The sequence below is a fragment of the Chrysoperla carnea genome, chromosome X (assembly GCF_905475395.1).
Source record: "Chrysoperla carnea chromosome X, inChrCarn1.1, whole genome shotgun sequence".
NCBI classification, from domain to species: domain Eukaryota; kingdom Metazoa; phylum Arthropoda; class Insecta; order Neuroptera; family Chrysopidae; genus Chrysoperla; species Chrysoperla carnea.
The window spans coordinates 1,344,207-1,359,335 of record NC_058342.1 but is presented as its reverse complement, the minus strand read 5'-3'; the positions used below and the strand labels follow the sequence as shown (position 1 = coordinate 1,359,335).

The window sequence follows — 15,129 nt, the reverse complement described above, 5'->3', positions numbered from 1 at the left end:
AGATGAAAAGTAATAATAAAATTTTCTGATATTTGACTTAGTTTTCGAGATATTGATTTTCGAATATTGATACTTAAAATTTTATCGAAATCGGTCAAAAAATAATCCAGAAACTGTTATATTCGATATTTCGAAAAGCGTGTTGGCACTCGGTACGATGCCTTGATCTGTTTTGTGAGCCGAGAGTAGGAGCCAGTAATTCTTGTACTATTCACTAATACATTCCAACAACTGATACATAGACACACAATGTGCTTTGATAGATGTATAGTTATTTTATTAATATAAGCATTGAATTTCGTTTCTTTTTTTCAAATCTTTCGGAGTCAATCAACTATGAAAAAAAAAAAAAAAAATCGTCGCATTGTATGAACCGTAGTCTTCCCTACTTCCTTTTAAAATTCAAATACATTTTAATCTTTAGATAATCTGTGAAGATATTAAATTTATAATTTAATTTTTGATACTTACTCACCGACATACAATGGATAGCCAATTAATGTATATACAATAATAAGAACCAATTAAGAAAATCCCTTATTTTCATAAAAACTTTTTTTATCACTACACTGGAATATCTTTTTTTATTTATTTCAATTTTAATTCGTTATAAAACTAATAATTTTTGCATGAATATTTTAAATTTAACTGTGACTAACGAATTTTTGTTTGTTAATATAACGACCAACACTGCACGAGGAACTAAGAAAATGTAATACACACAGAGAATATATCGGAAAGAAGCGAAAGTCAACTAACTAAATTAGTATAATCGTCAAAATAGATCTCATTTTTATCTTATATAATAAGGTTCTTACCTTGAACAGTAAGCTTAATGTCTTGCACAAAAATGGTATTTATTCTATATGCATTAACATTAGAAAACATTATATTTAATTAACTATGAAAACTTATTTATAAAATTCAATTATAATAAGTTTATCTTATATTTTTCAAACTCAATTAAATATTAATAAGTTTTCTATTGTCATGCAAATAGGATGAATACCATTTTCATATCTCATATATTTTACAAATATTAAATTTTTAGCTTTTATTTTGTGTGTTCTCAACTCAAATTATAGTCCTTGCAGTCTCTGCTCAAATTTGTATAGAAATACATATAGAATTAAGTATAATTTCATTTTGTGATGAACCTGAAAATAATAAATTGAAACAAAGAGACTCTTTTTAAATAATCTATTTCCGTATTATGGAATATACTTTGCGGTCGAACAAAAAATCGTAGAAACCAACCAGATTAATTAAAATTTTGATTGAAGGTGGTTTCTAGAGTAAATAAAAAATATTTAAATTATAAGAAAAATAAAGAAAAGAAATAATGATTACTCGTAGTTAGAGGAAAACCACGTAAAAAACTTCAATCATATAGATTAAAATAACATGAAAATAATTGAAAGCGAAACGTCAACATAGCAAAAAGAACGAAAAATATTAAAAATTGATATCTAGAAAAGAAATATTGATATGAAAATATCTATAATTTTTAAATCAATTTGACATAGTTTCCTAAATATAAAAATAAAATACAATAACAACAATAATAACAATTACTGGCTTAAAGATCACTAAGCCTCTCACTTAAATTGAGCCACTAAAACACTCATTGAAGTTGAGTAACTAACACTCTCACTAAAATTGAAAAGAATGAAGAACGACTCTAGGTCGATTTGATGATATTTAAAAATTGATGTTCATCCAGTGGCTTGTAGATATTGTTGATATTTTTTTCTTTTAATTGTATTTTTTTCTTTTAATTGTATTTTTTCTTTTAATTGTATTTTTTTCTTTTAATTGTATATTTTAATCATTTTATTCTACACTTTGTTCGAGTATTTAAGTTTTATCATGCATATTTTATATATTGTATCTTTTAAAGATTATTACAATAAACGCTTTTAATCTGTTAAAAAAAAACGGAGCGTATAATTGTCCCGGAGACGGCGCGATCCGTTGTTGTTCGTATGATACGTTCAGCACTTCGAGCAGTCTACCTTGCTAGAATTCTAGGAAAACCCGATCAGGGAAAAGCGTACTCCTGTACAAATCTTAGGGAAGCGAGCAACCACTTCCTGCTGAATGGGCGGTACACTCGATTCTGTGATTACCGCTTTATCCACCGAGCCCGACTCGTCGTCGTTCCATTAAATGGAGCACGGCGATTCGGTAACGGGGATAAACGATGCCGACGTTGTGGCTATGTCAATGAGACATTGCCACACGTACTGAATCATTGTACCATCCATTCAGCGGCGTGGCAACGGCGGCATAACGCCGTTCAAGACCGTCTTGCTCGCGGATCGCGTCTACTCCCGGGTGCTGTCTTAAATATCAATAGACAAGTACCCGGCGTGCGGAGTACTCTTCGTCCTGACCTGGTGGTCCTGGATGAGGCTAGTAAGGAAGTTAAAATCATAGACATCTGCATTCCATTTGAGGGTGCCCCAGATGCCCTAGAGGTGGCTCGGCAGCAAAAGCTCGATAAATATAACCAACTTGCTGCTGAGTTATCCTCGAAAGGCTATAAGATCTCATTGGATGCTTTTGTCGTTGGTTCGCTCGGGTCCTGGCTAGCCCAGAACTATAGAGTTGCGAAGTCTTTGGGAAAATCTCCAAAATATACGCAGACCATGGCACGGTTGATGGCGTCAGACACGATCCGCTAGTCTTGTGACATTTATATTGAACACCTAACCGGACAGAGACAGTACCACGATCAGCCTCTGCGACCCTGCACACAGGTATTGGATGGCCCGAACACCTGAGCCATCCCTCCCCACCTCCATCTGTGATATCAAGTGCTTCAGTGATATGTGTGTGCCGTGTGTGTGAATCTCTTAATTGTTCATTAACTGTAATATTGACACTTATATTCTTTTGATTCTTTTAATGACTTTTTATTCAAAATTGCTTTTTTAAATGTGTAGTCCTATCATTTTATTTATTGTATAACTCTTTTAATGTGTTCTTTTTTTCTTTTAATTGTATATTTTAATCATTTTATTCTACACTTTGTTCGAGTATTTAAGTTTTATCATGCATATTTTATATATTGTATCTTTTAAAGATTATTACAATAAATAAACGCTTTCAATAATTCGACGCTTCGTCTCAACAAGTGCCACTCAACAGCCCCCGCCCCCTGAAACCGGTAATGGCACAGGGGCTGCTGTTGGTACTGTTACTGAAAGGTTGTGTCACGATGTATCGATGGATCCCCACACTGATATAGACCCACCGCATTCAGATCGCTTGGTTGGCATAAACTCTCATCCACTAGGATCACCACCCCAACCACTCATCTGAACTAGATCACCCGCTGAGCTAAACGGTGTCACCAGCATTATGCAAGAAACAGAGATCGAACTTCCACCGGCTGCTACAGTCACCCAAAACCAACCAGACCTTGTCACCATTGACGCCAGCGCTACCCCAGTAGTTGCTGGAACCAATGTTGACGAGTTACCAACACCAATTCCACCCGCCGACTTGGCCGACAGTCAACTGACCAAGAACTAAGTTCGGTGGCTCGCACTATTGAATAACGCCGCCAGCTGGGAGGAATTTGAGGCGACAGTAGCAACCATCACAGCAGATCTTGCGAGAGGCAGTTCAGGCCACGTTCCAAAATAGACCTCGCCCTATGAGGAACTGCCTCCGTCGCTCACAATTCAACCCTGCGGACGCGGCGGAGATTCAGAAACTGTATAAAATTATAAAAAAAAAAGCCATGACCAGCATACTGAGTGTTCCAGGTAGCTCACCATTTTGTCAAGTCAACACGGAAACGGTTCATTCAGAGTTATCCTCGAAAGGCTATAGGGTCTCATTGGATGCTTTTGTCGTTGGTTCGCTCGGGTCCTGGCTAGCTCAGAACTATAGGGTCGCGAACTCTTTGGGAATATAGCCAAAATATACGCAGCCCAATGCACGGTTGATGGCGTCAAATACGATACGCTGGTCACGTGACATATATATAGAATATCTAACCGGACAGAGACAGTACAATGATCAGCCTCTGTGACCCTGCACACAGGTATTGGATGGCCTGAACATCAGCGCCATCTCTCCCCACCATCATCTGTGATAATAGTGATACCGTGATATGTGTGTGCTGTACAAATTATTAACTTCTTATTATGACTGTGATATGACACTATTTCTCTGTTTTCTTTTTATTTCAATCTATTTTAATTATTGATTGGTTTTTAAATGTGTAGCCCTATTCTATTTATCTGTTTTTAACAATTTTAGCTTTGTTTTTATTTGTATATATTTCATTATTATTATCTACACTTTGTTCGATTATGTAAGTTTTAACATGTATATTTTAATTATTGTATCTTTTAAAGATTATCACAATAAACGCTTTAATCTGTTCTTATCAGCTTAATTTTTATTAATTCGACAGTTGAAAGTGAAAAATGTTTAAGTTTTTCATCATCATTATGGATTAAAGCGGCATCGACTTAACAAAAAGGCCAGTTCAACAGGCCGAGAAGACAGGAGGAAGTAAGTGTCATTGTGTCATAATCTTTTTTTTTTTTTTACTTCAACGACCCACCGCCGCCTTTGGGCCGTCGCACGGGACACTTATTGGAGTGTACACTCTCCTAGTGGGAGTGTGCACTCCTTCACTGTTCAGTATGGCAACTACAACAGCTCAAACAGTGAGGTCAGGATGTTCTGAATCTCTTGATCGAAATCGAAAGAAAAAAAATCTTACAATCACACCAACGAGGCCAAGACCTCACACATTATGCCCTCGGCAGAAGACGAAGCAGTGGAAGCTGCAGGGACGGTTAACACTACCATCATGTTTCCGTTTTCTGCAGAGTTCCGTTGCGAGATGTGCTGGGCTGATGTCCCGGATACACATCCGGCAGGTCGGGGTGGTGCTCTTGTTTCCACCTTCCTACTTCACCTCCTAGGTAGTCCCAGTCAGGAGCCTCATCCCATCAAGAACAACAGCTCCAAAAAATTCGACCATAATATTCGAAGGATCCTACATCGAATAGTAGACAGCAGCGACGACAACGAAACAACTGCAACCATCTCAACAAATGCCACTCAGCAGCCCCCGCCCCTTAAAACCGATAATGGCACAGGGGCTGCTCTTGGTACTGTCACTGAAAGGTTGTGTTGCGATGTACCGATGGATCCTCACACTGATATAGACCCACCACGTTCACATCACTTGGTTGGCATGGACTCTCGTCCAGTGGGATCACCACCCCAACCACTTAGCCGAACTAGATCGCCCGCTGAGCTGAACGATGTCACTAGCATCACGCGAAGTGAGAATGAAACTCCACCGATTGCTGCAGCCGCACAAATCCAACCAAACCTTGTCAACATCGATCCCAGCGCTACCCCGTTAGTTGTTGGAACCAATGATGACGAATTACCTACACCTACTCCACCCACCGACTTGGCCGAAAGTCAACTGACCGAAAACCAGGTTCGGTGACTTGCGCTTTTGGATAACGCCGCCAGCTGGGAGGAATTTGAGGCGACAGTAGCAACAATTACTACAGACTTTGCGAGAGGCACTCCAGGCCATGTGGCCGAAAGACCACCCCCAAATATGCAGCGTTTTCAGAATAGGCTTCGGCCTATGAGGAACCGCCCCCGCCGTGCACAATATAACTTTGCGGATGCGGCGAAGATTCAGAAGCTATACAGAATCATTAAAAAAAGCCATGACCAGCAAACTGAGCGATCCAGGTAGCTCACCATTTTGTCAGGTCAACACGGAAACGATCCATGAATATTTCCTTGAAATATTTGCTCATAGGGATCAGGAAATAACACCAACCCCAGAACAAATCCGGCAAATATTCAGACCTGACCAAAATGATGGCGGAGATGGAGACGAACGCTTCACGTTCCTACTGGACTTTGACTAAAACCTCTAACACCGTACCGGGGAAGGAGGGTATAAGGTACTCCTGCCTTAAACGTTAATGCCCCGTGAACCGTTCAATAAGGTTCAAAGTATTTTGATTGTAGGTTTGGTTGACAGTAATTAAAAATCTTTTAAATTAGAGCAATAAGCGCGATCAAAAACATTATACGGATTGGGACAGAGGAAGTAATAATCATTAAAAACACGAACACGAAGAGAAATATTTACAAAAGAAAAAAAAAAAAAATACAAAAAAAAAATAGAAATAAATAAATAAATAAATAAATAAAAAAAACCTATCTAAATCTAAAACACACACACAAATAAAAAAAAAATAAATAAAAAAAATTAACAAAATTAGTCAATTAAAAAAAAAAAAAGTGGAATTAAAATCACGCTAGCGTGTGAACGGACGTCAATACACGCTAACGTGTGAATAGCCACCATACACAATTATAAAAATTTAACAAACAAACAACGTAGTTCGGCGTATGAAGACAGAACGGAGCTAAAAAGCTCAGACAATTTTAAAGATGAGCCTCTTAAACAAATCACCTTTGAATGGTATACATCAGAGATAAATTTTATTTAAAATTAATAAAACGACACGTTTGTGCCCGCTAACGCGAGCACGTTTTTTAATATCACATCGACGGAATTGTGCTAAAGTGATACGATCGTGGAGTAACAAGGCTGGATGGAATTTCAATAATTTAATCTGGAAATAATTATAATTGGGTTTAACTTCAAAGAAGTGGACTTACATAACGATCAAATTAATTATACCTGGACATTTCATCAACGGCTGGTGTTGTTTGTTGCTTGGTTGTGTATCGGTCATCCTGTGGTGGTTTTGCCTAGATTTTTAAGGTACGGTTATTATTTTCCTTCTGTTTTAATCCGTATTTTACTAGTAATTGGAGATTTACCTACAAAAAATTCAAAAAAGTTTAATATACGTAGTTTTAAAATACGCAATTGAACAGTTCCGATTCGATTTTTAATTAAACACATAGATTTAGTTTTGTAAGTGAACCAATACCGCGCTTAGAAGTGTAGCTGACCACGAGTTTAGACAGCCCTATTTTGGGTGTCTTGATTTCTCGATTCGGCGCTGCACTTCGCGGAATTAAATCTTCGCTGTATTCTGCCCTGGGTAATACTTGAACAAATCGAGTCACGGGTCAGATACAGGGGATAGTGAATTGGTTCACTTCGCAGGAATAATTTTACACAGTATACGCCAAAATCGGAACTGTTCAATTCGAATTAGAATCACACATTTTAATAAAACAAAAAAAAAAAATAATAAAGAAACAAAAACTCACATTAGTAAGGTTATGTCGACTTGTGAAGTTGTTTTGAGAAGAGTGATTTTCTGTTAAATTTTATATCATGTTTAAACATTAATAAGTTCTTTATCGACATATTTGTAATTCTAAAAACCAGAAAAGAACATTTATATTTCAATTTAAATAAATTAACTTAAGTGTAGAAATAAAACTCACATGCGTTTTTGTTGTTTTCAAATAATTTGACGTTTCACTGATATAGTCCATAGAGTTGTAGTCGCTTTATAGACTTCTACTCCATCCTAGACCGTTCCTTTTGTCAACTCACTTTATTCTTTTTCAGATTCGATCACTATTACTAAGATCGCGGTTAAAAAACGCTTCCACTTGTCAACAAAGCCACAGTTGGTAATTTAATAGAAGATTTAATTAAAGTCTTCTTAAAAATGCCACAGTTGGTAGCATATAGCGTAGGGTAGTTTGATCGAGTCTGGATTAGAAAAAAAAAAAAAAGGATTATTTGCTCATAATTTAAAATAAATTTTGCAAAAAAGAATACATACTACTAATTTTTTTTTCATTGTTCATACGCATTGAGCGTAACGTCTAGGTGAACTGCCAGAGGATGCCGACTACACGGTCCAACAAACACACGACATCATCAGCAGATGTTCCAATGGTTGTTACAACAATCGTCGTCAACACAACAACTACAACAAGTAACACGGCTGGATTGGGTACCATTGTAGACGCAACTTCACCAAGTTACGCTACTCCGCCAGATATTCCAGGTGCTCATGGTATTACGACAATAGCACCATCAGTGTCGAAAGCCAATTCCACCCTACCCACGACAGTATTGGCTGGAAATGTACCACAAACAAATATTGGTACGAGTCCTGGAAACGCACCGATATTGAATCCTGCGCCTGGTATGGTTCCACCTGCGTCGTCTGCACAACCGCATCAGTATTTTGGTTATGGGATGGGGAGTGTTCCACAGTATGGACAAACTCTTCCAACGTATCCAAATCATGTGAATCTTGCGCCAATTACGCAATCGAATACAACTCCATCACATCACCCTGTTCTTGCGCCACCAGCACATGCAGGTCCGACTGGTCAACCTGCGCCAACAACAGCAGTAGGAGAGGAAGACGCCACACCATCAAGAGTTATACAGTTTATGCGTTCCCAAACACGGCTCAACGCATCACACGAGCATGATATTCACGAGGTAAATCTCCAATTAAAATATTTATGTGAATCCATAAGTAAGATAGCATGTAGCCAATCCTGCAATCAAAGTGCGAATAAGTCGTTAATAAATTTATCACATAGTAATTTAGGAGATAATAGGTACAAAATTAAGTATCAGGTAAACATAGATACGTACTTCAAAGACTTCCCTCGGTGTGACGGCTCCAGCAAACCGAACATAATAAAATTCCTGGAGGAAATCCAAAAGCTCGCGGAGCTACACGTCCTGGAGGAGAAACCTCTTCTAACACATCTCCTCCAGTTTTGTGACGGAAATTTTCAAAGATGGTGGGCTACAAATATCCAATCTTATCCCACCTGGGACTCCCTTCGCTTCAGGATATTAGATGTATTTTTTGCGCCGGCCGAAAGGTCCCTGCTCATATCAGAACACTTGTATAGATGGCAACGTCCAGAGGAATTATTCACGGCGTTCATTGATGATATTAAACTCAAATCTAAAATCATCGGAGCCAACCTTAGTGAGCAGGAGATCATTACAATTCTTTGGGCTCGCATGAATAGGGCGACATATGATATTTGTAAATTTAGGATGGTACCGGATTCATTCGAAATACTGGACCTAGTAGCTCAAGAGGTGCGTCAAATAACGGATAGACAAGTAATGTACGCACAAATGGAGCAGAACTCCAGTAGGTCTAAACCTACAAAAAACTAGTTGAAATCTCCAATTACAATACAATCAACCAAACCCCGTCTCGTCCCCCCCATCGTTGTCTAATGGGACGTCGCAAACTATTATCAATTCGTGCTCAACGCACTAGCCTACCTACAATACCCGTAACCATAGGGCCTTGTACGTACGATTGCCTTCTGGATTCAGGGGCCACTCATAGTTTTTGTGATAAAAAACTGGCAACAACTACAGTAAAGCTTGGGTTAGGCAAGATCTCCACCACAACGCTCCAAACGATATTAGCGGATGGTACTGTCACTAATGTCCATCAGTTACTGACGTGTTCTATCAGAATTGGCGGATTTACTTGGAAGACAGCGTTTCACATAATACCAAACCTAACCTTCACTTTAATCATGGGTGTTGATCTTTTAAAACACATGAAGGCTATTTTAAATTTCGAAAAATGCATAGTGACCTTCATGTTCAACCCGAAAAAACCCATCCCCATGTGTCCAGGGACAATCTGTACAATAAATAACATCGTCACATCACCTACGTTGCCGAAAACTCAATCTTCCCGTCTCGAAACGTTATTGAATCGCTTTAGTGACACAATCACCAATCAAATCGGTTGTGCTCGTGATTATTGGTACACCATACGTTTAAAGGACAGTATACCGGTACGGAGCCCACCCTATCCACTTTCACCCCCTAAAGCGCTTGAAATGGAGCAACACATCAACGGCCTCCTGGAGCAAGGCATTATCGAACCTTGCCGGAGTGAATACTCGGCTCCAGCCTTTTTAATAAAGAAAAAGGATGGTTCAAACAGGCTGTGTATCGATTATAGGCGACTGAATGCGAAAGTTATCTTCGACGGCTTTCCCTCCCCTAATATGGAGAATGTTTTTCAGAGCTTGAGTGGCTCACGCTGCTATTCAGTGATCGATTTAACTAGCGCTTACTATCAAATAATGCTGTCCCCTGGGTGCCGAAAATACACAGCGTTCTCTACGCCAACAGGCCAATACTTGTTCCGGACTACTCCCTTCGGATTAAGTGTCAGCCCAATGGCTCTAAACCGCTTGATCTTCGGGTTATTCGCAGACCTCCGCTATAAATGTGTTATCCCTTACTTCGACGACATTTTAATTTACAGCTCGAGCTTTGAAGAGCACCTAAAACACCTGGAGATAGTGTTCACTAGGTTACGAGATACCGGCTTAACGGTACGACCGGACAAAATGCAACTATGTCTACCTAGCATTCAATTTCTAGGGCATGTAATATCCGCGTCAGGTGTAGCTTTGGATAGGTCGAAGGTAGCGGCTGTGTTGGACCTGCGAATACCTCGCAACATTAAGCAACTGAGATCCTTCTTGGGGATGACTTCCTTCTTCTCGCGTTTCATCCCCAACTACGCCGAAATAGTTGCCCCGCTGAACGCACTCAGAAAAAAGGACGTGGTGTACCACTTCGGAGATGACCAAATTAAAGCATTCAACGCGGTCAAACAAGCTCTTACAGAAGCTTCAGTACTTGCCTTCCCAGATTTTAAAAAACGCTTCATCGTACAAACCGATGCTTCAGGTGTCGCAATTGCTGCTGTATTGCTTCAGGAACTAGACGGAGGCCAAAGAGCCATCCAGTACGCTAGCAGAAAATTAACCCCTGCGGAGGTTAAATATTCTGCATACGAACTGGAGAGTCTCGCTGTCGTCTGGGCCCTGGAGAAATTCAAACAGTACTTACTAGGAACACGGTTTCTACTCAACACCGATAGCGGAGCCCTAAGCTGGGTCATGAACCATCCAAAACAGCTTGGCCGAGTGGGAAGGTGGGTACTAAAACTCTCACGTTTTGAGTTTGACGCTCTTTCAAGGCTATTTTCAATTAAAATATCAAACGACGAGAAAAGTCCCACAGACAACTTCCATAAAAATTTGACAGACGGACATACAGGTAAAATTTCAGTTTTAGACGAGGTACCACAAACCTTTACCTCTCTGCAACGACAGCAAGAGGAAGATCCTGAGCTACGGCTCATCATCCAGCGCCTACGGGCCGGAGATGATGTGATAGGCTATGAGTTACGGGACTCCCTTCTTCTAAAAATTGTAGGGAAGAATAGGTTGCGACGTATCCCTGTACCTAAAACTATGAGACAAATGCTTCTCTACTATCACCACGATGGAATAGCTTCAAACCACCCCGGCATTACAAAAACTTATAGGGCCATTGCCCGTCGCTTCTGGTGGCCACGACTGTTTGAGGAGGTCCGTGGTTATGTTAGGTCCTGTCCGGAATGCCAGCGGTGTAAACCACATAATAAAGCACCTGGGGCCCCATTAGCTTCTAAAACTCCAGAACACCCGTGGGAGAGGGTCCACATAGATCACGTTGGCCCCTTAGTCATGACTAAAAACGGGTTCCGATATGTGCTCACAGTGGCGGATAGCTTCACGAAATGGTTGGAGGCCATTCCCGTAAAACGTGTTACGGCGGCCAACACCGTCGACAAGCTCAATAAGGTCTGGTTACGCTTCGGTCCACCTCGACACGTCATTACGGACAACCATAAGGCATTTACAGGCGAGAAATTTAGGCTCATGTGCCTTCGATGGGGTATCAAACACATTCTGGGCGCACCTTATAGACCGTCGAGTAACTCTTTCGTCGAAAGAATCCACAGGGACCTCAAGAGTGGAATGACTATTATGCTACGTCAATACGCAAACACCCACAAAGAATGGGATCAATTCCTCCCATATTTTCAATTTGCACATAAAAGTCAATTCCACGAATCGATCCAATGCAGCCCCTTGACGGTATTTTTAGGACGAGCAGTTCCAACTCCATTGGACCTCCGGTGGAATTTGCATGAAATAATCCATGATGATCCCCCACCAGATCTCGATAAGGTCCGAGAGTCATTGGCAAAGGCACATGACAAAATGAAACGCTTCCATAACGCCAAACGTCCACCAGAACATCCTTTCACAGAGGGCCAAATTGTGCTACAGAGAGACCACGGTGGTCCCCAATTCGACGAGGCCAGAAAATTTATTCCCCGGTGGACGACACCCAGGAGAATACTCCGCTTTACAACCCCTGTTTCATGCGATCTCGAAGACTTAGAAACTAAAATAAGGTACAAAGCCCACGTCGAGGACCTGAATCCGTTCATCGAAAGAGAAGAAATCAATTAATAAATTCCGAAATACAATAGTATTTCTCCCTAAAAGTGGGGGAGACTGAACCGTTCAATAAGGTTCAAAGTATTTTGATTGTAGGTTTGGTTGACAGTAATTAAAAATCTTTTAAATTAGAGTAATAAGCGCGATCAAAAACATTATACGGATTGGGACAGAGGAAGTAATAATCATTAAAAACACGAACACGAAGAGAAATATTTACAAAAAAAAAAAAAAAAAAATACAAAAAAAAAATAGAAATAAATAAATAAATAAATAAAAAAAAAACCTATCTAAATCTAAAACACACACACAAATAAAAAAAAAAAAATAAAAAAAATTAACAAAATTAGTCAATTAAAAAAAAAAAAGTTGAATTAAAATCACGCTAGCGTGTGAACGGACGTCAATACACGCTAACGTGTGAATAGCCAACATACACAATTATAAAAATTTAACAAACAAACAACGTAGTTCGGCGTATGAACACAGAACGGAGCTAAAAAGCTCAGACAATTTTAAAGATGAGCCTCTTAAACAAATCACCTTTGAATGGTATACATCAGAGATAGATTTTATTTAAAATTAATAAAACGACACGTTTGTGCCCGCTAACGCGAGCACGTTTTTTAATATCACATCGACGGAATTGTGCTAAAGAGATACGATCGTGGAGTAACCAGGCTGGATGGAATTTCAATAATTTAATCTGGAAATAATTATAATTGGGTTTAACTTCAAAGAAGTGGACTTACATAACGATCAAATTAATTATACCTGGACATTTCATCAACGGCTGGTGTTGTTTGTTGCTTGGTTGTGTATCGGTCATCCTGTGGTGGTTTTGCCTAGATTTTTAAGGTACGGTTATTATTTTCCTTCTGTTTTAATCCGTATTTACTAGTAATTGGAGATTTACCTACAAAAAATTAAAAAAAGTTTAATATACGTAGTTTTAAAATACACAATTGAACAGTTCCGATTCGATTTTTAATTAAACACATAGATTTAGTTTTGTAAGTGAACCAATACCGCGCTTAGAAGTGTAGCTGACCACGAGTTTAGACAGCCCTATTTTGGGTGTCTTGATTTCTCGATTCGGCGCTGCACTTCGCGGAAATAAATCTTCGCTGTATTCTGCCCTGGGTAATACTTGAACAAATCGAGTCACGGGTCAGATACAGGGGATAGTGAATTGGTTCACTTCGCAGGAATAATTTTACACAGTATACGCCAAAATCGGAACTGTTCAATTCGAATTAGAATCACACATTTTAATAAAACAAAAAAAAAAAAAAATAATAAAGAAACAAAAACTCACATTAGTAAGGTTATGTCGACTTGTGAAGTTGTTTTGAGAAGAGTGATTTTCTGTTAAATTTTATATCATGTTTAAACATTAATAAGTTCTTTATCGACATATTTGTAATTCTAAAAACCAGAAAAGACCATTTATTTTTCAATTGAAATAAATTAACTTAAGTGTAGAAATAAAACTCACATGCGTTTTTGTTGTTTTCAAATAATTTGACGTTTCACTGATATAGTCCATAGAGTTGTAGTCGCTTTATAGACTTCTACTCCATCCTAGACCGTTCCTTTTGTCAACTCACTTTATTCTTTTTCAGATTCGATCACTATTACTAAGATCGCGGTTAAAAAACGCTTCCACTTGTCAACAAAGCCACAGTTGGTAATTTAATAGAAAATTAAATTAAAGTCTTCTTAAAAATGCCACACCCGGTTGCATAGTGTTATTTTTGTTGATTTATTGTTATGACTGTGATATATGACACTTTTATTTCTCTGTTTTTTTTTTACTCTGTTAAATTATTTATTGTGTTTCTTTTAAATGTGTAGTCTAATTTTATTTATTTGTTTTTAAAAATTTTAACTCTTTTTTATTACTATTAATATTTTTTACTACTACACTATGTTCGATTATGTAAGTTTATACTTGTATATTTTATCTTTTGTATCTTTTCAAGCTTATGAATATAAATTGATTGAACTGATTTCAATATAAATTGAGAAAGATTGAAATATAAATATATCATCTTAAAACTTACTTAGAAATGAAATGTGTAAATATCATGTTTTTGTCTGTTCTAAATAACATTTTTATTTTGGTTATGTGAACGTTCTCAACACTTAACGAATGGAACACAATGCCATATTTTAATTTTATACCAAATATATTAAATTTAATGTGTCATTGTTTACAAAATAACTCAAGATTAATATATGATACTTAAATTGATACATGTAATATAACCTCTTTGAATTAAATTTTTCAGTTATTAACAAATATGACAAATTTATCAATTGTTACAAACTTAAACTTAAAATATTTTCCAACTAAAATATTTCAGTATTACCAACTTTTTACAATTTTTTTTGTTTTTATTTATAATTTACTAGCTTGTTACACCCTCTATCATCGTCAGTTAGAAATAAAAATCTCCTTAAACTTGCGCATTTAACTTATTCATCTCTTTACTGATATAGTCTCTGATACACACTTGCTGTCTCTTCTGAGTGTGCGGGTGTCGGGGTGTCAATAGATCTTATGTATATGAGTCTCCAAACAAGATATGACAAGTCAAAACAAGCAAGAATGGTTTGGAAATGGAAATAAACTGTTTCATATGCTATGCATTAAATAATAAAAAATAAAATCCATATTTTGTATAATAGAAGAGTTAGAGAAAATTATAATTTTTTCTACGTGTTATAAACAAATAATTTTATAGTTTTAATTAATAAAAAATTTTCTAGATACCATGAATGATTTTCAATATGTAAAATTTGCTG

The 15,129-nt window shown here is 37.8% G+C and overlaps 1 protein-coding gene across 1 annotated transcript; it reads left to right on the top strand.

Annotated features, from left to right (window-relative positions):
* Nucleotides 1-3,366: 3,366 nt before the first annotated feature.
* LOC123302297 (mucin-2-like) lies at nucleotides 3,367-8,261 on the top strand. Its single transcript, XM_044885169.1, has 4 exons — nucleotides 3,367-3,520; nucleotides 5,040-5,482; nucleotides 7,832-8,190; nucleotides 8,225-8,261. Exons 1-4 carry the CDS (start codon nucleotides 3,367-3,369, stop codon nucleotides 8,259-8,261), a joined length of 993 nt encoding a protein of 330 aa, XP_044741104.1.
* The last annotated feature ends 6,868 nt before the right edge of the window (nucleotides 8,262-15,129 follow it).